Source organism: Natrix helvetica (assembly GCF_964273705.1).
Source record: "Natrix helvetica genome assembly, chromosome: 4".
In the NCBI taxonomy this organism is placed as follows: domain Eukaryota; kingdom Metazoa; phylum Chordata; class Lepidosauria; order Squamata; family Natricidae; genus Natrix; species Natrix helvetica.
In genome coordinates, this window is record NC_138550.1 from 59,520,052 (window position 1) to 59,543,802 (window position 23,751).

Genomic DNA, 23,751 nt, shown 5'->3' on the forward strand with positions numbered 1-23,751 from the left:
TCTTCCTTCCTGTTTCCCTGCCTTCCTCCTTCTCATCACCCTCCTTCCTTCTTTCTCATTCCCAACTTTCTTCCTTCCTTTCCTCCCTCCCATCTTCTCATTCCCATCTTCCTTCCTTCCTCCCCTTTAATAAAATTATTCCCCTGGTAATAAAAGGAAAGTGTTTAATATTGTATATGTGGCTTTACTTACTTCTTGTCATCTGATAAATCAACGTTGGTCCCAAACTTGATAGTTTTAAAAGGTCCCCTTTTCCTCTTCCCAGAACTGTAAATTAAAAGACAAAATAAGACATCAATAAATAAAATTAGTTTTTTTATTTTAAAACATTTTAAACAAATTATTTTAAAATCTTTGAGTACTAGTTTATAGTATACATACATTTGAAAAGTCAGACAGGTTTTAATAATTTATTTAGGGCACTGAATCAGACAAAGAATGCAATGGAACAATGCCTTAAAACAGAGATTATGTATTTTTAGCAAACCTTCCCCCACCCTCCCAAACAAATACATTTAAACTGGCTTAAATGTTTACTAAGTTATTGATAATGAATAGATTTTGGTTCTGTCAGGTGAAATAAAGATATACGCATAACCCTACCAGATCAGTAGTTACATTGTTATGAAGATTTTATTCATGCACCCATTAACTGCAAGCTTAAAAATTACCGCATTTTTTGGAATACAAGACGCACCTTTTCTCCTCAAAAAAGAGGCTGAAAATTTGGGTGCGTCTTATACATCGAATACAGCATTTTTTTGCCTCCAGAAGCTCCCCCCCTTCACCAAAATGGCCGTGCATAGCCTTATGGAGGCTTTCAGAGAGCTCCTGGGGGCTGGGGAGGGAAGAAATGAGCAAAAATTGGGCTGTTTTTTGCCCCCCCCAGCCCCCAGCAGCACTCTATAAGCTTCCATAAGGCTATGCATGCAATTTTTTTGACAAAAAATGGCCTCGTTAATTGTTTTTTCATCCGTTCCTATGAGTAACCTAAGTCTGAATTTTCCATATTAAAACCATAATCTTTAACATCTTTTGCATATCTTGCTTGTATCTGCATTTGTTTAAACTATCCTATATAAATCCCTTGTTCTTCTAATTCTTTCTTCTGTTTTAGTTCTCCCTGTGCTGTTAGTATATCTTTGTACCAGTGACGTGCAGTCAGGGAAGGCAGGGGAGGCAGAGCCTCACCACTCTCATCATGAAAATAAAAAAGAATTACTCCAGGAAGCCATGAAAGTGGCTGGGAGAGGCGTGCGGCTTGGTTTAGCCCCCCTGGACATCTCAGCAGCAGCCCCAAGTGTGCCGATCTCATCATTTTTTACATCGGGCGAGCCCAGGATCCATGCAAGGGGAATGGGACGTGTGCAGGAGGCTCCTCAGCTCCAGCCTCAATCAGCGCACCCACGGTCCCCTTCATGTTGGCTCAGGAAGGAGGGGAATGGGACCACGTGTGCAGGGGAAGGGGATCGCGGCTCTGCTAATCTGAGGCTGTGCGCTGAGGAGCCGCGGGGGTATCCCTAAGGTGCCAAGCCATGTGGTGCTCTGCCCGCCCCCCCCCAGCTCCCGTGGCTTGGCACATTCGGGATACCCCCTAGGTCAGTGCATGGAGCTCTGCCCAGCTGGAGAAGGGGGTTGTGCGAGCGCCTGTTTTGCCCGCAGCTTCACCAAGCCCTTGCGCAGCTCTCCCAGGCCACCGCCGCCGGCCGCTGCTGCCCACCGCTGGCCGCTGCTGCCCACCGCCGACCGCTGCTGCCCACCGCCGACCGCTGGCTGCTGCTGCCCGCCGCCGACCGCTGGCCGCTGCTGCCCGTCGCCGCCCCGCTCCGAGCATAACTTTCAAACTCCAAAACTCGGGGCCGAGTCTTCCAGCATTGGCCGCTCTAGGAGTGTTCTCTATGGTGGGCTGGCTGCTGGACAGAGAGTTTTCCGGACAGAGTCTTCCAGCAGCCGGCCCACCATAGAGAGCACTCCTAGAGCGGCCGATGCTGGAAGATTCGGCCGCGAGTTTTGGAGTTTGAAAGTTATGCTCGGAGCGGGGCAGCGGCGGGCAGCAACGGCCAGCGGTTGGTGGCAGGCAGCAGCGGCCAGCGGCAGTGGCCTGGGAGAGCTGCACAAGTGCTTGGTGAAGCTGCGGGCGAAACAGGCGCTCGCGCAACCCCCTTCTCTAGCCGGGCAGAGCTCCATGCACTGACCTAGGGGGTATCCCGAATGTGCCAAGCCGCGGGAGCTGGGGGGGCGGGCAGAGTACCACATGGCTTGGCACCTTAGGGATACCCCCTAGGTCAGTGAATGGCGGTTTTCCCGGCTGGAGAGGGGATTTGCCGGGCGGCTGCTCGTGAGCATGGTTACCTCATGGCTGCTTCGCCCCTGAGGCTGTGCCCGGCTCTTCGGGAGCCAGTTCACAAGAGAGCAGCCGCCTGGCAGCCCAGAACGATAAGCCCTCCCTGATAATAAGCCCAAGGGCATATTTCGTGGGGCAAAAGAAAATAAGCCCCTGTCGTATTTTCGGGGAAACACGGTAACATCATCAGTGCTAGAAGGGGGGGGAAGGAGGAGAAAAGAAACTTCTCCGTTTGGGCTGCGCCCGTGCGATCGGAGCAATCACGTGGTTTGATGACATCACCAGCCTCACCAGTCATAAACCTCACCGCACGTCACTGCTTAGTACCTAATAACCTTTTTCATACTACTAATATTCTGATGTGTCAAAACTTCCACCGTTGAAAGCCACATTGGTATTTCCATATAGTGCTTTTCTTTCACTTTTTCCCATACTGCCTATAAACTATTTCTTAATGTGTGCCAACCCAATTGCATATCGTGTCCCTCCAAGGATAATAACCTTGCATTTCTTAATAATATCCATTCTTTTATCCATGTTAGAACTGCTGCTTGGTAGTATAATTCCCAATTCGGTAAACCAAATCCACCTCTAATCCTTGAATCTTGTAACATTCTTATATTAATTCTCTTTCTTTCCTTGCCAAATATATTTTCCTATTATTTTATTTAGTTTTTCAAAGTACTGTTTTTCCAGTTTTATGGGTATTGTTTGGAATAAAAATAATATTCTTGGTAATATATTCATCTTAATTACCGCTATTCTTCCCATTAGTGATAGCTGTAAGTTTTTCCATTTCTCTATATCCAATTTGATTTCTTAGTTTATAATAATTATCTTCTTTGATAGTTACGCATCTCGAAGTCAGCTGTATTCCCAAATATTTCATTTTTTTAACTATTTGAGTATCTAATTTCTCCATTTTTTTCTCTTTTCTGTTTTTCACTAATTTTTTTGTTTTATCTGTATTAATTTTCAATCCTTCCATTCCTCCATACTCTTCTATTTGCTCTAGTAGTTTTGGACCTGTTTCTATTGGATCTTCAATAATAAATACCAAATCATCTGCAAATGCTTGCAATTTATATTCTTTTTTAACTTTCATTTCTTTTACATTTTTATCTTGCCTTATCTTTCTGCTCAAAACTTCTAGTGTCAATATGAATAATAGTGGAGATAGCTGGCACCCTTGCCTAGTCCCTTTTCTAATCAACACTTTTTCTGTCATATCTCCATTTACCATCACCTTAACCTGCTGTTCTTTATAAATAGTTTTAACCATATTTATGAATTCCTCCCCAAAATCCATCATTTGCAGTTGCATTATCATAAATTGCCAATTTACATTATCAAAAGCTTTCTGTGCATCCAAAAATAACAATGCCATTTGTTTCCCAGGGTGTACTTTGTAATATTCTAATACATTCAATATAATTTGCATATTATCTCTAATCTGTCTTTTGGGTAGAAAATTTGGTCTGAGTGTATAAATTCACTTAACAGTCTTTTGAGCCTTTCCGCCATTATCAATGCAAAGATTTTGTAATCCATGTTTAATAAAGAAATTGGTCTATAGTTCTTCATTTGCTGCAAGTCTGTTTCTTCTTTTGGGATAAGAGTTAAATACATCTCTGACCAAGAATCCAGTATTTTTGCTTTCAATAACAGCTCATTGAATATTTCTAGCATCATGTTGCTTAGCACATCTTGTAATGTTTTGTAAAATTCTGCTGGTAATCCATCCGGGCCTGGTGTTTCCCCCCCCTTTTTTTTGTCTTTTTATTGCTTCTATTACTTCCATCATTGTTATTTTCTCTTCTAGTGCCTTTTTAAATTTTTCTGGAACCTTAGGTATTTCCGCCTTCTCTAGATACTGTTTTATCTTTTCCTCTGCCACTGTATCTTGCTGGTATAGTTCCTTATAATATTTTCCTACTATTTTTTCTTCCTTTTAATAACAAATATTCCCTTCTTGGTCTGATAATTGGATTATGATTTTTTTTCTTTCTCTTTTTTCATCTTGTACGCCAACCATCGTCCTGGTTTATTTGCGTTTTCAAAGAAATTTTGTCTTGTGGCTTTTATTTGCCACTTCTTCGTTTTCCATTAAATTCAATTTATGTTTTTGTAGGTTCATCAAATTTTTAATTTTAGCATTTTGTGGGTTTCTTTGTAGTTCTATTTCCAGTCTCCTGTTTTTCCTCTATCTTCTTTCGTGTTTGTCTGTTTTATTTTTCTTTTCCTAGATAAGTCATTACTAGTCCCCTAATATATGTCTTGCTGGTATACCACACATTCTGTAGGGATGTGTCCTCCTTCTTATTCTCTTTGAAAAAAAAGTTACATTCTTTTTCCATATATTGTTGAAATTCTTTTTTATTTAATAGATTTTGATTTAATGTCTATTTCCTTTTTTTTCCTCTGACCTTTCCATGTCATTATTATTGGATTGTGGTCTGCCCATATACTTGTTTCTATATCAATCTTTTGTGTTTTAGCAATTAAATCTATTGTTGTCCAAATCATGTCTATTCTCGACCACGACATGTGTCTATTTGAGTAAATGTATGTTTTTCTCTCAAGTGTCTTCTCCATAAATCTTGTAGACTTAATTCCTCCATCATTGTAAAGAATGTTTTAGGCAGTGTTCTCCTTAACTTCTTTTCAATTTTGCAGTTTTATAATCCAACTCTTTACTATTACATTAAAGTCCCCTAATATACATATTTATATTCTATTATTTTTTGTGGAATTTTCCATAAAATTCTTCTTGATTCTCATTTGTCGCATATATCATCACCATCAATATTTTTTTGTCATTCATCATTATATCCACTATCAATATTATTCCTTTTTCATCTTCAAATATTTGCTTTGATTGTATTGACTTTTTGATATACAATGTCACACCTTTTTTGCTTTGATCAGCAAGTGTCATATACAGCTTCCCCAATTTCGGATAATCCAAATATTTTTTGTGTTGTTTTTTAATATGCACTTCTTGTAGGCATATTATATCTAATTTCAATTTCTCTAACTTATTAAATGTTCTCTTTCTTTTTATGTTCAAATTTAGTCCATTTATGTTTAATGAGATTATTTTTATTTCTTCTTCTATGTCTTAATTATTTGTCATTTTAGTCGATCTAGTTACTCTCATCTCCATTTGTTCTTTAATCTCTTTTGCTCTTGCTCCTTCTCTTAACGCCCTTCTTGTTCTTTAGCTAGTTCTCTCTCTTCTTTCTCCTTCTCTTCTTGTAGCTTTGTTCCTCTTTCCTCTCTCCGTCTCCCTTCTTCTTGTGGTCCAAAGTATTGTTCATAAAATAACTCTGCCTTATCTACTGTATCCAGCCTATATCTTTGTTCCTGCCAAGTTACTAGTATACCTTCTGGTATTAACCATCTGAAACTAACTTTTTTATTAGGCATTTGGTCAGGAATTGATATTCTCTTCTTAGATCTCTCACTCTTCTTGGCGCTTGTCTGAGGACTATTATTTCTTTAGATTTGTATTTTACTGTGGTATTCCTTGCAGCTTGCAGGATCTCTGTTCTCAGTGTTTTCTTAGTAAATCATACGTGTACCTCTCTGGGTAATTTATTTCTTATAGTATATCTTGTATGGACCCTGTAAGTTTCATCAATGCCACTTAGCACCTTTTCCTTGGATTCTTCCAGTCCTTCTGCCAATATGTCGGCATTTTTTTCTGCTAGGTTCTCTTGGAATCTTAAATAATAGTCAGCCTTGTCCATCTCCCAAGAGATATTTATCTTTTCTTGATTTTTATCAGTTGTTGTCAGTCCATCTCCTCCATTTTCTTCTGTTATTTCCATCTTTTCTTCCACTTTCTGCAATCTCTGCTCATTTTTCCCATTATCTTTTTAACCACTTTCAAGTCTTCATCCACTTTGTCTATTCTTTCTTTGAGGTCTTCATGGACCTTAATCCAATTGTAGTAGTAAAATAAAAAAGAGGAAGAAAAAAAAACAATTCCAACAAAAAGGGCAAAGAAAAAAAATAGTAAAAAATTGACCACAATCGTAAAATAAAAATATGTCTTTAGTCCCCTTTATTTCCTCCAAGCTTCAGGTTCTTGCTACCCTAGTCCAATTGCAGTGAAGGGTAGAAAGACCAAAAAAACAACAACCCCAAATTCCAACAAAGAGAGCAAAGAGAGAAAAAATATTAAAAAATTGACCACCATTGTAAAATTAAAAAATATATTTAATCCCCCTTATTCCCTCCAACTCCAGAGAAAAGGAGGAGAGAAAAAGGAGAGAGAAAAAATAAAAAGGAAAAGGAAAAACACAGTAAGTACCCACTGAGTGGAAAATTACAGGGAAAAACCAAGAAAGAAGTTGATTTAAAAAAGGAACAAGGTACAGATCCACCTAAAGAAAATAACTTCCATTCTTAATATAAGCAAAAGCTCCACAGTTCCAAAGCAATTCCAGAGCTCCAAAGTTATAATCAGGAAAGTGGAAAACAAAAGCACAAAAGATGAATCCACAGCTGGCGTTTTGTCTTATGTGGTAGTTTTTATCATCACAGTCACTATGCGTTATTTCTAATATTTTTCTAATATATTCTCTCTCTTGCCACTAGATGACACTGTTGTTACTGAAAAGAGTAGGTAAGGAAGAGAAAAAAAATCCAAGAGCAACCTCAGAGTCCCGAATTCTTTAAATATTCAATATCAAGTTTTAAAAATTTCACTAGCAATCAACTCTGTCCAGACTGCTCTCTATTTCTCCAAACCATCCTCCCAAAACTATTTCATTAATCATTTATTTGTATTGGCATTCGCTTCTCCGCTGCTCCTTTCTGGAGGAGTAATCCACTCCCCCCCTTTTGCCTTCTCTCTTTGTTCTCAGTCAATCAATCAGAGAGAAAAAACAAACTTTTGAATACAGTGTGCCCCAGGGTATTATCACGATCTCACCCAGATGTTCCAAGCTGCTCTCTTTGTGGAGCCACCTCAACTCTGACAGCTCACAATGGCTGTCTTTCTGGCCACTGGGTCGGGAGCTATTGCAGACGTTCCAGGGGGTTTGTGGCCCCCCCCTTCACATCCGCACATCAGTTTTCAGGAAGCAGTTTCCTCTGAGTCCAACGTCTGCCTTGACAGATCTCTGGAGAAAAGTAGGAGGCAGGGTAGTAGTGCTCCATGGTCCTGCCCGAGAGAGGCTGGCCCTTCTCAAAAGGGAATCCCTGTTTCCAATCGTGTGATAAGGAAGCTGGCTCGTTGAGGCAGCATTCTCTCATGCAACTCCTCGCCACCCCCTCCTCTTCTCCAGAGATCTGTCAAGGCAGACATTGGACTCAGAGGAAACTGCTTCCTGCAAACTTTCTCCATCATCCTCCACTTCCTGTGGGAGATCAGGCAAGGCTGGAAAGGGGGATCTGGAGGTCTCTGGCGGAGGAAGGTGAGACCAGTGTGAGCACCAAAGCCTAGTCCACCAGAGGAGCCTCACTGTCCCTTCTCAGGCCATGCAGAGGATTCAGTTGCCAGTGCTGCCAGTGGCTGTGGCTTTTCCACATCGGGGAACGGCCAGGGGCAGTCCCAGTGAAAGGGAAGTACTAGCCGGCTGCAAGTGGGTCATGGAGCTGCTGCTTGATCTACAACTTTGTGGTGGCCATCCAGGTTGAAAAGCGGTCAGTCTTAAATGTGGCCTATGGAGGCCTTATTTAACAGTGAAATTGCAGATATTATTTTTAAGGTTAAAAAATTATTTTTCCTGCCTTTAATCAGATTTAAAACATATATGAGGCACTGCCTGCCCAAACAGTTTCATTGATATTTTTCTTCTTTCTAAATCACTCCAGCAATATGAAAACTATTTTATATACTTGAGTGCAGTTTTATATACTTGGGTACAACTTGTAGTATGTTGTAGCAACATAATCACATACAGAAGAAACAGAATATATACGTAAAAAGGAAATTTGAATGACAGGAAAAAGAAATTAAACAGAGTAAAACACTCCATTATACTCACTTATCAGACGATGTTGACTCACTGTCTGAATGGTCCTTATGATGACTCTTTTTTTCATTTTCCTCCTGCAAATGTTATATAATTTAATACAATTTTATTGTCTATCACAAATATATAGTATATGTACAATGTAAAGTGCCTATAAATATTTCTAAGATAAACATATTCAATTCACTTCTACTGCCATAATCAATATTTTATCTTCCAGCCATTAACTCTATTCATGAAGGATTAGCTTCCAGTGTAATTATTCTTTAAGATAATTATCTTCCTTTATAACCTTCCTGTTGATGTTTGTTCTTTAAAACATCAACAGTGATGTTATAAAGACTATAAAGAGATACATTACAATTCTATATAATTATACACTTCTCCCTCATCCAAACCCTCGTTGCCTCCAGGCTTTGGAAAGCATCACATGGTCAGCCCAGGGTGGAGATGTACAACTGATTATCATTGGCATACTGATGATACTGTACTCTATATGCCAGTGGATGACTTTGTCCAACAGCTTCATGTAGATGTTAAATAGAATTGGGGAGACTGTACCAAGCAAAGGCTTCAGGCTCAATCTCTCCCTTCTGATCAACAATGAGTGGATCCAGAGTCAAGGAGAGGAAACATGGTGCCTGTGGTGAAATCTTGTATCGATTTGCGGGGGGGGGGGGGGTGTGTGAAGTGACAAATCAGTATTGAGTTGTTGGTATGCAGGAAGAAAATTTATTCTGTAATGCTTCACAGCATTTGTCTGATAGATATGCAGAGTGTACTTTAATCTGGCAAGTTTCCTATCTATATGCAAAAAGCAATAAAAAAGCTATTTTGAGCAATTTGTCCTGTTGTTCTTAGTTTTCCCCAGGCCATCAGTTCCTTCCACTCCTAATCCTGAGCTGGCCCAGAATGATATCATGTTCAAAGTCCAGTGATGATGTATTAAGCATGGGGTGGACAATTGCCTCCTTCAAGGCAGATAAAACTGCCCTCTGTTATAGAGAACCATTTACTACCACCTCATAGACTCAACCATCTGCTATCTTCCAAACAGACCTTAATCGACCAGAAAGAATGGGGACTTAAAACACAGGTGACCAAACTCATAGCTCCACTTCCTTAGAGCAAGCAGATTCAAGTTTTTCCAAGCAAAACCATACCTCAGACAACTTCTTAGTATTACAGAGCTGAATTCCAACTTTGAGCAAATCTGAGCAACTTTATCCAACAAGTGCCTAGAATAATCTTCAGATCTGCAAGAATTCCTGGGACTCTCCCTTACAAAGAAGAGACCAGGTCACTGTAATAGGGTCATTGGTCGGCTCTTTATGGATGCAAGAAGGGCAGAAAATTAAGTAGATTTTGTTGCCCTTATCACCACAAGTAATCCTTAAGGAAGATTCTTATCCATGCTTGTTTGGATTCATTATTTGTTTTCCTCCAGTGGATATCTTTTACGCCACTTCATCATCTGAACCACCTATGAAAACCACAGAACCCACCATAATCCATGAGCATAGAGAAGATGCATAGGCATGATCTGGTCCAAGGCTAAGGTTGGTCTCTGGGAGACAACATATTTGTACTGTGTACCAAAGCCCAAAGCACAATCCTATGCTCCCTGTGAAATAAGGTCCATCAAATGTTTAAAGCACATATTTAAATAGGTCTTGGCTCTCACTTCCAGTGGAACTACTCATCCTTGATGTAACAGAGATGCTGATCTCTTTACCGTTTCTCCACAGTTACAGAAAACATTTTAGAATGTTTTCTAAGCCAGAAGAAATCTCTCCGGGAAAGGAGAGGCTTTGAAAATCAATCCTTTTGCTCCCCTGAGTAGCCAGACACTCTCAGACTGCTTCTTGGAGAAGAAGAAGGTGAGTCCCTGGCTGGGGCGGAGCAAGCAAGCAAGTTCACTGTGTAAGAACCAGCCATTCATAACGGACAATAAAGGGTGCCACCGCTTCTTAGGCACTAATTTTTCTGTATATTTACCTTTCATGCTGAAATGACCATTGACTTACCTGAAGGCTCCTTTTCCGTGCACTGTGGGAGAGTCCAAGCAACGGGTTAAATCCTGTCCTTCTGCCTAATAGATTGAACTGAATTTCCGGCCATGCCTCCTTGTCGCCTCACATATCCAGTTTTCAATGAAGGCATGGTCCGAGGTTAAGTAGTTAATATTACATTGAATGTAATCCACAAAAGTCAATCGACTTCAGATCCAGTCTGAAAGAAACTCTCCACCCAGGGCGGGGTTGGACTCTCCTGCAGCGCACGAAAAAGGACCCTTCAAGTAAGCCAATGGTCATTTTCCCGTGCGCTGCTTCGAGAGTCGAGCAACAGGACATACCCAAGCAAAACTATGTCCAGAGTGGGTGAAAAATGGTGACGTCTAATCGGAAGTAAAAACAGTGGATTGCAGAACTCTTCTGCCAAAGGCAGCATCTGCAGAAGCAAACTTGTCCAATTTGTAGTGTCTGACAAATAAAAAGGGGGAAACCCAAGTGTCCACCTTGCAAATCTCCTTGATCGACGCTTGGGTGGCCCATGCAGCTGTTGTAGCAGCGCTACGTGTAGAGAGTGCCGTGATTCGTGATGGAGTTGGGCTACCCTGCTGCTCGTAGGCGAGGGAAATGCAAGCTTTGATCCATCTGCCAACTGTGGAGGTGACCTTGCGCCCCATGGATGCCGGTTGAAAAGAAACAAAGAGGGATTTGGATCGACGAAAAGAAGAAGTTTGCATGATATACTGCTTTAAAGTTCTACGAACATCAAGGGAGTGCCAACGCCGCTCTCTGGGATCCTTTGGTCTCGGACAAAAGTCCAGAAGGACAATCTCCTGGGCACGGTGAAAGTACAAATTGATCTTCGGCAGGAAGGATGGATCTAGCCGTAGAATGACCCTGTCCGGATGGACGATGCACAAATCGCTGCGGACAGACAAGGCTGCCAACTCTGAGATTCTGCGAGCAAAGGAAATTGCTACTAAAAAGGCGGTTTTGAAGGTGAGGTGCCTCAAAGAAGCATTGTGGAGGGGTTCAAAGGGCGAGTTAGAGTTCCTTAAAACTGTGGCGAGATTCCAGGAGGGATAGCGGTGAATAATGGGAGGGCTAAGGTTGGAAGCGCCTCGCAGGAAACTATGCACCTCCGGAATCTTGCTGAGCGGTTGCCGGTCATAAGTGAGGATCACCGTGGATAAAGCGGCTACCTGGCATCTCAGGGTATTAGGTGCCAAACCCTTTTCAAGGCCCTCCTGGAGAAAGTCCAGTATCCGTGGAAGGGGAGCAGAGGTAGGCTGGATGCGACGGTCCGCACACCAACGGGCAAAGGAACACCAGATGGCGTCGTATATCCTAGTGGTGGAGGGGCATCTGGAAGCCTGTATGGTTTTGGCGACATTGTTGGAAAACCCGGCCCTTTTCAGGAGGTCCCTCTCAAGTGTCATACGATTAAGTTGAGGCACTGGGGATCTGGGTGGAGAACTGCCCCCTGGCTGAGAGAGACCGACTTCTGTGGAATCTTCCATGGGCATGCGATGGAGAGGCCTGTCAAATTGGCCAACCAGGTCTGTCTGGGCCAGTAAGGTGCCACTAGCAGGACTTCCGCGCCCTCGTCTAGAATTTTCTTGATTACTCTGGGAAAGAGAGCTAACAGGGGAAAAGCGAGAGCCCAGGGGCAACGAAAGGCATCGACCCCTTCCGCCAGGGGACAGTGGAAGCTGGTGTAGAATCGGGGAAGTTGAGCATTCTCCGGGGTGGCGAACAGATTGATGAGGGGAAGTCCGAATCTCCTTGACAGCTGTTGAAAAAGTTGCGGGTGTAGGTACCACTCCAAGTGGTCTAAGGTCGTCCTACTCAGCCAATCCGCCTCTATATTGCTCACCCCGGAGATGTGTTTTGCCCGCAGAGATTCTAGGTGTAGCTCTGCCCAGTGTCCTATGGCCTCCGCTTCCGCCATGAGGGACCTGGACTTGGTCCCCCCTTTGCAGCTGATGTGATCCTTTATCGCTATGTTGTCGGTGAGAGGACATGCTGGCCCCATATGTGCTGTTGGAATTGCCGAAGCGCCAGGCGGACTGCCTTCAACTCTAACCAATTTATGTTGTGGGAGAGGTCGTGAGGAGACCACTGACCTTGTGCGACGTGGTTGTGGAGGTGCACCCCCCAGCCGAATAGGCTGGCATCCGTCGTGATGATCTGACAAAAAGGTTCTTTGAAGAAGGTGCCCTTCGTCAAGGCTGGTGACTTCCACCATCTGAGGGAGCGACGGACCCTGGACGGCAACATTATCTTGGTCAGAGAGTTGCTGGTGTTGGCTCTCTGCATCAGGAGCAGAAATCATTGCAGGTGGTGAGTAAGAAGTTGCGCCCAAAGAACTATGGAGAGACACAAGATCATTTTTCCCAGTAATTGGGATAGGGATAAGATCTGGACTCTGGGAGAACGGTAAATCTGGCGGGCTAGTTGTTGGAGACTCGCAATGCGATCTTGAGAGAGGAAGACTTGACAAATTGAGGTGTCTATCACTGCTCCTAGGTGTAAAAGCCTGGTGGCAGGAGTCAGGTGGCTTTTCTCTAGGTTTATGGTGAAGCTGTAAGTCTGCAACGTACACATGGTGACACGGAGGTCGCGAACTGCCTGTTTTGGGGTTGACAACTGGATCAAGATGTTGTCGAGATAGCATTGAAGACGAATCGGTCACTGACGCAGATGGGCGGCCACTACCGTGAGGATCTTCATAAATATCCTTGGGGCTGAGGACTGGCTGAACGGGAGAGCCCTGTACTGAAAGAAGAACCTCAGGTAGAGTCTGTGTGCAGGTCTTATAGGCACGTGAAGATATGTCACTTTCAAATCGATTGATTGTTAGGGATGTAACCCTAGGTGAAGTCGCGCGGGAGCGGTGAGAAGCCCAGCTGACGCGGTGGAGCTGTGCTTGCCTGCCTGAAATCCGATTGCTGATAGAGAAAGGGAAAGCTAACTTGCTATAGCCATTCAATCAAAAGGGAAGAAAAAAATCAACACTTTGGAAAACACTCACACCAAATAAAAAGAAAAACTAATTGCAATAATAAGGAGACACAAAAGATACATCCGAATGGGCAATGGACTGAATTGAAAACTGGATATTTGAGGAGACAAGGAGGCGTGGCCAGAAATTCAATTCAGTCCATTGGGCAGAAGGACAGGATTTAACCCATTGCTTGGACTCTCCAAGCAGCGCACGGGAAAAGAGGCTCTCTCTAGTTGCAGCCTGCCATTTCCTTTTTGTGGAACTATAGTATTGCTAATTTTTTAAATGTTTCACTGGCCTCATTAAACCAAGTGGATTTTTAAACGCATGAATTAATTCAATCAATTGAAATAAAGCTCAAAACCAAGACTGATGCTCTAGCAAGGGAATTTTGGGAGAAAATCCAATGTCTGAATGAAGACATTAAACAGGTGAAGGATAGAGTGGATCTTACGGAGTACAAATTGGACAAGACAAATAATTTGTGTGAAGCTGAATTGGGCAAGATAACAATTATGGAATCTCAGATTAACGGATTTCAATTAAGATTTCGAGCAATTCCTGAACAACCAGGAAAAGATATCAGATTCAGAATGATTAAGCTTTGACTCACTTAATAAACAAAGAAGAAAAATGTCTTGATGTCGATCTGGACAACATATACAGAATAAACTCTAGATTTGCCACGATGAGAAAGCTACCAAGGGATGTCGTAGTTCACTTTGCAAGAAGAATAACAAGAGATTATAGCGTGGGGGGGATGCTTTTCAAGGAGCCACAAGGGGGCTGAGAGCTGGTTTCTGTCCCAGAAGTCAGATTTGGTCCAACATGAAGGTCTTTTATTCGTTCCTTGTACTCCTTGTCTTTGCATTTTTACATTATTAATTCCAGAAGTCAGGCTGTGGATTAAATGGCACTCCAGACAAGATGGAGAAGAGTATCTTGCTTTTAGACATAATAATAGCTGTTTAGTAAGGGGAGTTATGAGCTATTTTTACATCATCAGAAATTTAATTTCTTATCTGGAAAAAATGAAAAGAGAAGGAGTACAAGGAGGAAATAAAAGACCTTCATGTTGGGATTGGCTCTGGATCAAATCTTACTTGTGGGACAGAAACCAGATCTCAGCCCCCCTTGTGGCTCCTTGAAAAGCATCCCCAGCTTTCTAGCCCATCTCATTTGGGCCAGCAGGGCATGAAATGAGTTAGGAGGTAGAGGGCTTTGGGAAGCAGCTAGCAAAGCTTCCACCCCTCCCCCACATTAGCCCAGCACGGTGTTAAATGGCTTCAGAGGTGGAGGGATTTGGGAAGCAGCTAGCAAGGCTTCCCCCCTCCACCACCCCCTTTGTGCTAGCCCAGGGCAACTTACAATCAAACTGGCAAGGAGCAGGAGCAGCAAGCGGAGATCCAGAGAGCAGCCAAAAGTTCAGCTTCTCACACGAGATAAGAGGAGCTGAATTAACTTTTGGTTTCTGCATGCATGCGCAAGTGCCAATCAGCCTCCCGATGGGTGGTGTGCCAGAAACATGGCTCCACATGCCACCTGTGACACCCGTGCCATAGGTTCGTCATCACGGTTCTAGGGGCTTTTTTTAATAGGGGGGAGAGGTTGGCAATGCCTAGGGATTTCTGGGAATTTCTCCTCTGTGTCAGAGACACTAAAATAACCAAGATGATATAAGGTCTCCTGCTGCAGCAGGGGGTTGGACTAGATGACCTCTGAGGTCCCTTCCAGCCCTGGATTACGGAGGTAACCAGAGTGGCGCCGAGGGGTCCGGGGGGACGAAAGAGCGAGCGAGCCAGTGATGGAGGATCAGGCAGCCTGATCCTCGGTCGCTCGTCCGCCGGACTGCCTTGGCGCCACTCTGGCTACCTCCGTCCGTCCGCGCATGGCAGCTGCGGCGACGTCATCAAGCCCCTGCCACTTCTGGATGTCTATTGCAGTCGCGAGGAGCGCGCAAAGTACAGCGGAGGCAGGAAGGTTATTGGCGCTTCCGAGAACCCTCCTGCCGTCGCCGGTTGCCCAGCTGGCACCGCCCCACGGGCGCTCCTCCTCCTCCCTCCTCTTCCTCTTATATATATGAAACTCCCTCGTGGATATTATTATTATATATTATTATTTCATGATGAGAGGTGAGGCTCTGCCTCCCTTGCCTCCCCTGACTGCACGTCCCTGAATGAATCTATTCTACAAAAGGAAATGGTTGTAAAAGATTGTAAACTACTATAATACTTTGATAATAATTTAGGTAAAGGGAGAAGTTTAATGACTGTGCAGAATGGTAGCAAAGCTGTTATGAGGCATTAATTTACACAGTATAATCGCTTAGAGAAGAAAAATCCCAGGAAAAGATGCAAAACATACTGGATGAAATCAGACACAGAGAAATCAAACTGCAAAAGACACCTATGGACCCTAAAACTTTACATCACCTTAAACTGCTACCGCAGCAATTGTCTATATTAACAGTACAAGAAATAGAAACAAAACTGAAGTATGCTAAACAAAGACACTTTGAGTTTGCGAATAAACCAGGGAGATGGTTGGCATAAGAAGGAAAGGGAAAAGAGAATGATAGGGAAAATTTGTGAAGGCAGCAGTGTACGGATAATGAACTTATCAAAAAGGTTTTTTATAATTTTTATTCTTATATAAAAGACAGGAGTTAGATATGTTCCAAATAGATGAGTATCTTTCAAGACAACAGCTGCCTAAATTATCACAAACTCGGAGACAACTTATGAATGATCCAATAATTATCTTTAAGATATCAGAAGCCACTAAAAAAATGAAATCAGATAAAGCTTCAGGCCCAGGTGGCTTTACAAGCCAATACTGTAAGTGCTTTGAGGATGAACTTATTCAATCATTAAAAGATAGAGTGAATGATATATTACAACAGGGAAAGATACCTGAAACATAGGAGGAAGCTAATATTGTGTTGTTCCTGAAGGAGTGTCAAGGCATTACAAAGACAAAGAATTACAGACCAATTTCATTATTAAATAAGAATTATAAACTCTTTGCTGCAATTTTGGCAGAAAGACTAAAGAAGATTTTACAAGCATGTATAAATGAAGACCAATCTGGCTTCCTTCCAAAAAAACAGCTAAGATAATATGAGGACTGTATTGAATATTTACAATGTAACGAGAAACAGGGCAGTTTTAATATTTTTAGATGCAGACAAGGTCTTTGACAATTTAACTTTTATTCAAGGAGTCAAAGCTGTTTGCATGCCACTGAAAGCAAAAATTGTTATTAATAGTGATTTAACTAACTCATGTGAAATTCAGGGTATGAAACCAGGATGCCCTTTGTCTCCCTTACTGTTTATCTTGGTGTTGGAAGTTTTGAATAGATATATAAGGCAAGATGAGAAAATAATGGGTATAACTATCAAGAGAGAAGTTTATAAATTGAGGGGATTTACTGATGTTCTGGTTATATTTTTGCAAGACCCCCAAAATAACAGAATATTTATTGAGAAAATTAAATGAATTTGAGGCTTTGGTTTTAAAACAAACAAAGAGAAAACAATCATGTTGATTAAGAATGTCATCTCAGGACAATGTTACATTGATAAAACAGTTGGATTTTAAGGTTGAGAAAAAAGTGAAATACTTTGGAGTTATGTTGAGAAACACAAATATAAAATTGTTTCAAAATAATTATGTGCCTCTTTGGAATGAAATTAAAAAGGACTTACAAAGATGGGACAAATTGCATTTATCACTGAATATCTATAAGATGAATGTTTTGCCAAAGATGCTTTTTCTGTTCCAGACATTACCATTACCTACAATTGATAATCCATTTAAACAATGACAGAGGGACATTTTCAAGTTTATATGGCAAGGGGAAAAAACCTAGAATTAGATACAAGTTACTGCAAGATGCTAAGAAAAGAGGGGGTTTACCAGATTTGGAATTGTATTTTGATGCATGCAGTCTGGCCTGGTTAAAAGAGTGGGTGAACCTCTAGAACAAGTATTTGATTTAATGCAGTGGTGGGATTCAAAATTATTTACTACTGGTTCTGTGGGTGTCGCTTGGTGGGTGTGGCATGGAAGGATACTGTAAAATCTCCATTCCCACTCCACTTCAGGAGAGGGAGATTGCAAAATCCCCATTCCCTCCCCACTCCTGGGGGAAGGATACTACAAAATCTCCATTCCATCCCCACTCCAGGGGAAGGTAACTGCAAAATCCCCATTTCCTCCCGATCAGCTGGGATTCGGGAGGCAGAGAATTGCGGGGGGGGGGGGGGGGGCAGTCAGAGGTGGTATTTCTGCTACTGGTTCTCCAGAACTGGTCAGAATCTGCTGAATACCAGCTCTGATTTAGAGGGCCCTGAATTAAGGATTGGATGGCACGGTTATCTATGGTATGACAAAGTCAAAGTTAATATTGAATTTAATAATCAAGAGTTTGGAATAAATATAAAATAAGGTTTTTTTATGAAGTTGCCTCTTTGGGTGTCTCCCCAGGAAGCCTTTTTTAGAAAAGAAACGGCGGCGAAGCCAGACTGGGGATTTATGGTAAAATAATATCTTTCAACTCTGGTAATCCTACTCTGAAGATGAGGGAAGAGCTAGAATCAGAACGTTATGTTTGCCATTGGTTCACATATCAACAATTGAAAGAAAGATTTAAACAGATAAAGAGTTACAGATTTGATTTTGTTAAAAATGAATTGGAAATCTTACTGTGCGGCAGCAATGAACATATTATTGCTAAGGTTTATAAAATGTTACTGAAACTGAATTTGGAAAGTGAACATATAAAAACATGTGATGCTTGAACAATGGAAAAATATGTGGATGAAAGATTTAAAATTCACATTAAACTATAATTTAAAAGAAAAATGTTATAAGGTATCACTGGTATTTAACACTGCATAAGTTATCTAGAATGTATAAAGGTATTTCAAATGAATGTTGGAAATGTAAAAGTAAAGAAGTGATCTTTTATCATTTATGGTGGACATGTGATAAAGCAAAGAAGTTTTTGGAAGAAGATTCATATTTTAATACAGAAAATTCTTATAATGAAGATGGAGATGAGCCAGAGTCTTTCCTTCTGGGTTTAATAGAAAAAGTCTTAGAAAAAAATTTGGAACCTTGATCTTATATACGTATGTTGACGGCAGCAAGACTACTGTATGCACAAAAATGGAAGGATATTTTGATTCCCACCATGGACAAATGGCTACAGAAGTTGGAGCTGGCAGAGGTGGCTAAATTGATTGTTTTGATTAAAGAAAAGAACGTAAGTACTTTTTTTTTGCTACATGGAGACCGTTTTTGGACTTTGTGCTTGAGGTGGGAAAAAGTGAAAGTTTGATTTTGGGTTTTACTGATTAGATTGATTTGTTGTTATAGAAATGGATAGTTTATATTATTTTGAAAAAGTAAAAAGTTGAGGTTCGATGTTAATGCTTTATTTTACTGCAACAGAGAGAGTAGGAAGTCAATGTTTTTTCTTTTCTTTTCTTCCTCGCCTCCTCACTTTTTTTCTCCTTTTCCTCCCCACTGTGTCCTATCATTTGCATTCATATTTTTGTATTTTATTCTATGATCTAATCTAATAAAAAAATCTTTAAAAATAAATAAATAAACAAATAGGTCTTGCCTCTGTTCAGGGAGGTGCACTACCAGAGAATCTTAGAGCCAGCAGGGAGTGATCTGCACATGGCAAGAGACTGATAGAAATATTCCCCAACTGCAAATCATATTGCCACAGCCCCAAGATAAAAACTAGGCCTAAAATTCTCTGTAAGTTGGGCCAAAGATGGTTGGCTGAGGTGCATGATTGCCACAAACTTTTGATCTGCCTTGGAGTCTATACCTAAGGACAGCAGATTCAAGTCCCTAGAATCATAAATCTGGAGAACTCCACTGCCAACTCAGTCACAGACTTTAGCAGCTCTGGTAGAGAGGATGATTGATGTGCAGCAGAGAGGGTAGTACACACCAACAGTTTCTTCTGACCGCTATAGCCTAACTTCACAAATAAAGCTTCATACCTAGCAATTTATAGAGAGGCACCTGAAAGTGACTAAAGTTTCTCAGACCTCAGCCCCAACCCTGAATTTGTGGATTCCCACAAGAAATCCAGCTTGGCAAATCTCAAAGAGGGGAAGCTCCTCCACCACGCCCAGTCAACAGGTTTGAATAATGCAAGCAGTCAGTTCTCTCACTCACAATTAAATTGTAGATGAGGAAAGTTTTATTAGACTGACCCTATATTACGTAGTAGCAGCTGGGTGATTACCAGGTTTTGGATCAGAGCATGGTGAATTGGAAGGCAATACCAACACTAAAGCTTGAAGCCAACTTCTATGAAACTTGCCCACTCTCCATTTCCTACCATCTCTCTTTCTGCCTGTTACCACCTTTGCCTGCATCTTCCTCCCTGATCACCCCAGGCTCCCTCAGCCCAAAATGCTCCACCCCCAAGTCAGAGAAACTCAGCATTCTAATCCACCTTTAAGAGTTGACCAGTATTGGAATGTAAAGCCTTCTTCCATCCATTACCAGAAAATACAGGCATAGCCTCATCTGGCTGCAAACATAATTCAACAGCCCACAAGTTTGATCATAGATCAGTCTTTGCTGCTTCTGCTGCTTGGAAGTAGCACACCAGAGTTTGCCATTTTCTCTAAAAACCATCAAGAGCTGAGTAGCTGAGCCAAGGCCACTGCTAAAAGCTGATATGCAATGTGCTGGAGAACCAGCTCACCTGAGACTTCCACTACCGCTTTAGCCAATCCAGACAAAAGCAGCAGCTCTGAGCCTAAAATCCAGCCAACTCCTGATCTCCTCTGAATTGCTAGGTAGCTCTGTCTCCCTGATCCTCCTGAAGGCTTATCTGAGGCTGCTGCATTGCTCCAATTCTCCTTAGCTTGGCCATCACAACCCCAGCTCCCCATCCTCATGCCCAGCATAAATGGAGGGTTTATACACCTAATTATAAACTACCCATCACTATTTTTAACACCATCTTTTATATAGCCCACAATATATTAGATCTCTTTACATTTTTCACTATTTTATTTATTATATTTCCATACCACTTCTTAAACAAAAGCGTATGTCAAAACAATATAAAAACATATTCATTAAAAAGTTGGGGAAAGGAATAAACAACAAAACAAAATAGTCATTCACAAGTAATATACTGAAAACCCAAGTGAAGAGAAAGATTTTCAAAAGTTGTAACAGTAAGTTTATTTCAGGGAAGAAAGCTTTCCAGATTACAGGTGTCATTACAGGAAGTCTTGCCTAAGAGTATAGGTGGTCCTTGACTTACAATCATTATCTCAGATCAGAATTTCCATTAAGTAAGACGGTTGTTAAATTGCACCTGATTCTACAACCTTTTCCTCCATGATTGTTAAGCAAATAGTTGCAATTGTTAAGTGACTCATGTGGTCGTTAAGTGAATCTGGCTTCTCTCATTGACCTTCTTGGTCAGAAGCCAGCTGAGAAGATCGCAAATGGCAATTACACGATCCTGGAAGGCTATAACTGTTGTAAATACATGCCGGTTGCCAAGCACCTGAATTTTGATCATGTGACCATGGGGATGCTGCAACAATCATATGTCCAAGGACTAGTCATAAGTCATTTTTTTTCAGTGCTGCTTTAACTTTGAAAGGTCGCTAAATGCATGGTTGTAAGCCATGGAATTTCTGTAAATATGGCAATCAATCTTAGCAAATACCATAGATCAGGGGTCCCAACCCCCGGGCCTAGCCACAGTCCACTACCAGCCTGTGGTCTGTTCAGAACCAGGCCACAGAAGTGATGGGTGAGCCTGTGCAAGCAGGCAGGCGAGCGTGTGTTGTCTATTTGTGCAAGTGGCGAGCTTGCGTGGAACACCCCCACCCCCCGGAGGGTCCGCAAAGCCGGAAAGGTTGGAGATCTCTGCAGTAAATCACTCCTCTGGTAATCTCAATGATTTACCAGGTCTATTTAGGGCTGCACATATTAAAAACCAAGGCCTGAACATGACATAGTAGCTTAACCAGCAATCATTAATCCACATTCCCTCATCTGAAATGGTTACTACCACTACATATTTGTGTGTATTCTTCATTTTGCTTAAATAATATTATACATTTCTGTATTCTAGTATTTTTCTAAATCTTCAACCATAATAAAATTAATGGTGTACTTACCCTTAAGGATTCCTGGAATGAGGAGGCCTGGTATTGTGCATATTTAGCAATTGTAGACTGAGATTTACTGCTTTCACAATGCCATGTTTTTTTTGTTCCAGTAGGATCCCAGTTTTCATCTGATGGTTGCAATAATTGTGTCCTTACTTCAACCAAGTGTTCATTATTAGCTTCTACCAAAGTTTTGGTAGAGAAGAGTCCCAGATCTAAGAATAGGAAATGTGTTTAATAAAAGAAAAAGCTTTCCTAATACAATAGCAGAAAAAGTTACAGACATTACCAAGAGATTACAAAAATAAAAAATAAAAAAATTGCATTATTCCCAACCAAAGCAAATGCTGTTTTAAATATAATGACATTTGAATATGTCTCTTTAGCAAATATTCATAAAAATAAAATCAATCTGCCCCAAATTGATTTTTTATATATCAAACATACCTAATTTAAGAGCTCCAGCAAGGCCACGTATTACAGTAACAGGATTGTTTGGATTTGTACAAAATTGGTGTAAAGGTGGGAAGAAAGCATCACGCTTATTTTCCAGCTACAAAAATAGAAACTAACACTGTAATTTAAATATCAATGTTATTTCAAAATATAAAACTGGATTTAGTCCTTTGATTATATTGCAAGGATGATTTCATATTAATATTCAAATCATTAAAATGATCATTTAATGCATTAAAACACAGTGCAACAATAATCTTGAAAGGAAGGTATAATCAGCGAGATGTTCAGATGCTTATAAACATTGCATAATAATACAACATATGTAGCTGGAGTTTTTAAAGTGTCTAAGAAATAATAAGCTTTATTATACTTGAAAGCATATAGAAATAAATAGGTCTATATGATAACTTTTATACAGAATATCTATGCATAATATTTACAAGTATAATATACCTTTTTACTGTAAACCTGTTTCTCTAATTAATGTCTTAAAATGATGCGAGTACGTAAGCTTTCCTGGAAGAAGTGTGGTAAATTGGTTTCTGTATAGAATGTTTTCTCTTTTTTAATAGCAGTCTGGTTACTGAATAAATCACTTTCGAAATCTATTTGAAATGAAATACTGGGATGATAATGGAAGTCTTATTGTTTTGGAAAACCTGAAATAGAGTAGCTCTCTGTACTATATATATTAATAAGCTGCAAGAATCACAGATAATTAAAATATATCCAATACCTTAGGCATTGTCATACTTTTTACAACTTGCTCTAGAAAATACGTACATAAATACTAGGTGTAGGTGGATTCAGCTTATCCTTTGGCAAGGGAGGATATGGAGGTGGTGGTGGTTTTGGAGGAGGACATTTATCCAATAAAATGCTACTGTTTGATAGGCCGTTTTTGCCCAAATTCCTAAGAAACAAAATAGTTAAAACCTGATAAACACACAAAAATAAAGACCATGTATTACTCTGCACACAAATTGTAGAAATCATTATTAAGCTTGGAAAATATATCCTTCATATATTTAATGAAGGGCTTCAATATTTAGAAAGGCATTCCTTATCCCTCCTCAGGTTGTAACGTCCAGAAAATTAACACATAAAAACTGAGAGCTACACAAAGCAGAAAAAAGACTTAACAAGAAAATAAATTGTGTGATCATTTACAGAGAACATCCTTTTTATCCATACCTGTGAAAAAGTACAAATACCATGGATAGTACCCAGACACAAATTTACACTTGTGAATAAAGGATGTCATGTCCGGGAATGGGCCAATTTGCTGCGGCCAAATCGCTATAGCCAATTCACTACAGCCAACTTGCAGTGGCCAAACTCACCACACGACAACTCGTTGCAAGACAATTTAACAATTCTATTTAATTATTTAAAATAAATAAAAATTATTTCAATTTTTGCGATTCAAATTTCATTTTGTCCCTACTTTTGCATTTTTTCTTTAGTGATTCTATTCTACCATGTCTTTGATATTAGTGTAACTCTTGTCTCGCAGTGAGTTGCCCTGTGGCAAGATGGCTGTAGCAAGTTGTCCTGCAAGTTGACCATGGCGTGTTGGTCATGGCGAGCTGGCTGTGGCAAATTGTCATATACCCATCAGGTCTAAGTCAAGGCCCTCGTCTTAAGAAGCACTATTAGTATAATTAAAGAGATACAATATTTTACAAATTACACAAGAATAAGGCTTTATCAATGAAACAGGAACAATTGTCAGCTTTAAAGTATTCAATGTTAACTTTTAAAAT

At 40.8% G+C, this 23,751-nt stretch overlaps 1 protein-coding gene across 7 annotated transcripts in view; it reads right to left on the reverse strand.

Annotated features, from left to right (window-relative positions):
• Positions 1 to 23,751, reverse strand: part of KDM6A (lysine demethylase 6A) — a 189,847-nt gene that overhangs the window by 26,534 nt on the left and 139,562 nt on the right. For all 7 annotated transcript variants that reach the window (XM_081951358.1, XM_081951359.1, XM_081951356.1 and 4 more), the window contains 5 exons: positions 22,769 to 22,898; positions 21,974 to 22,079; positions 21,536 to 21,741; positions 8,344 to 8,408; positions 193 to 267 (listed from right to left, as the gene is read on the reverse strand). In XM_081951358.1, coding sequence (XP_081807484.1) covers positions 193 to 267; positions 8,344 to 8,408; positions 21,536 to 21,741; positions 21,974 to 22,079; positions 22,769 to 22,898 — 582 coding nt within the window. The remainder of the gene's footprint in view (positions 1 to 192; positions 268 to 8,343; positions 8,409 to 21,535; positions 21,742 to 21,973; positions 22,080 to 22,768; positions 22,899 to 23,751) is intronic.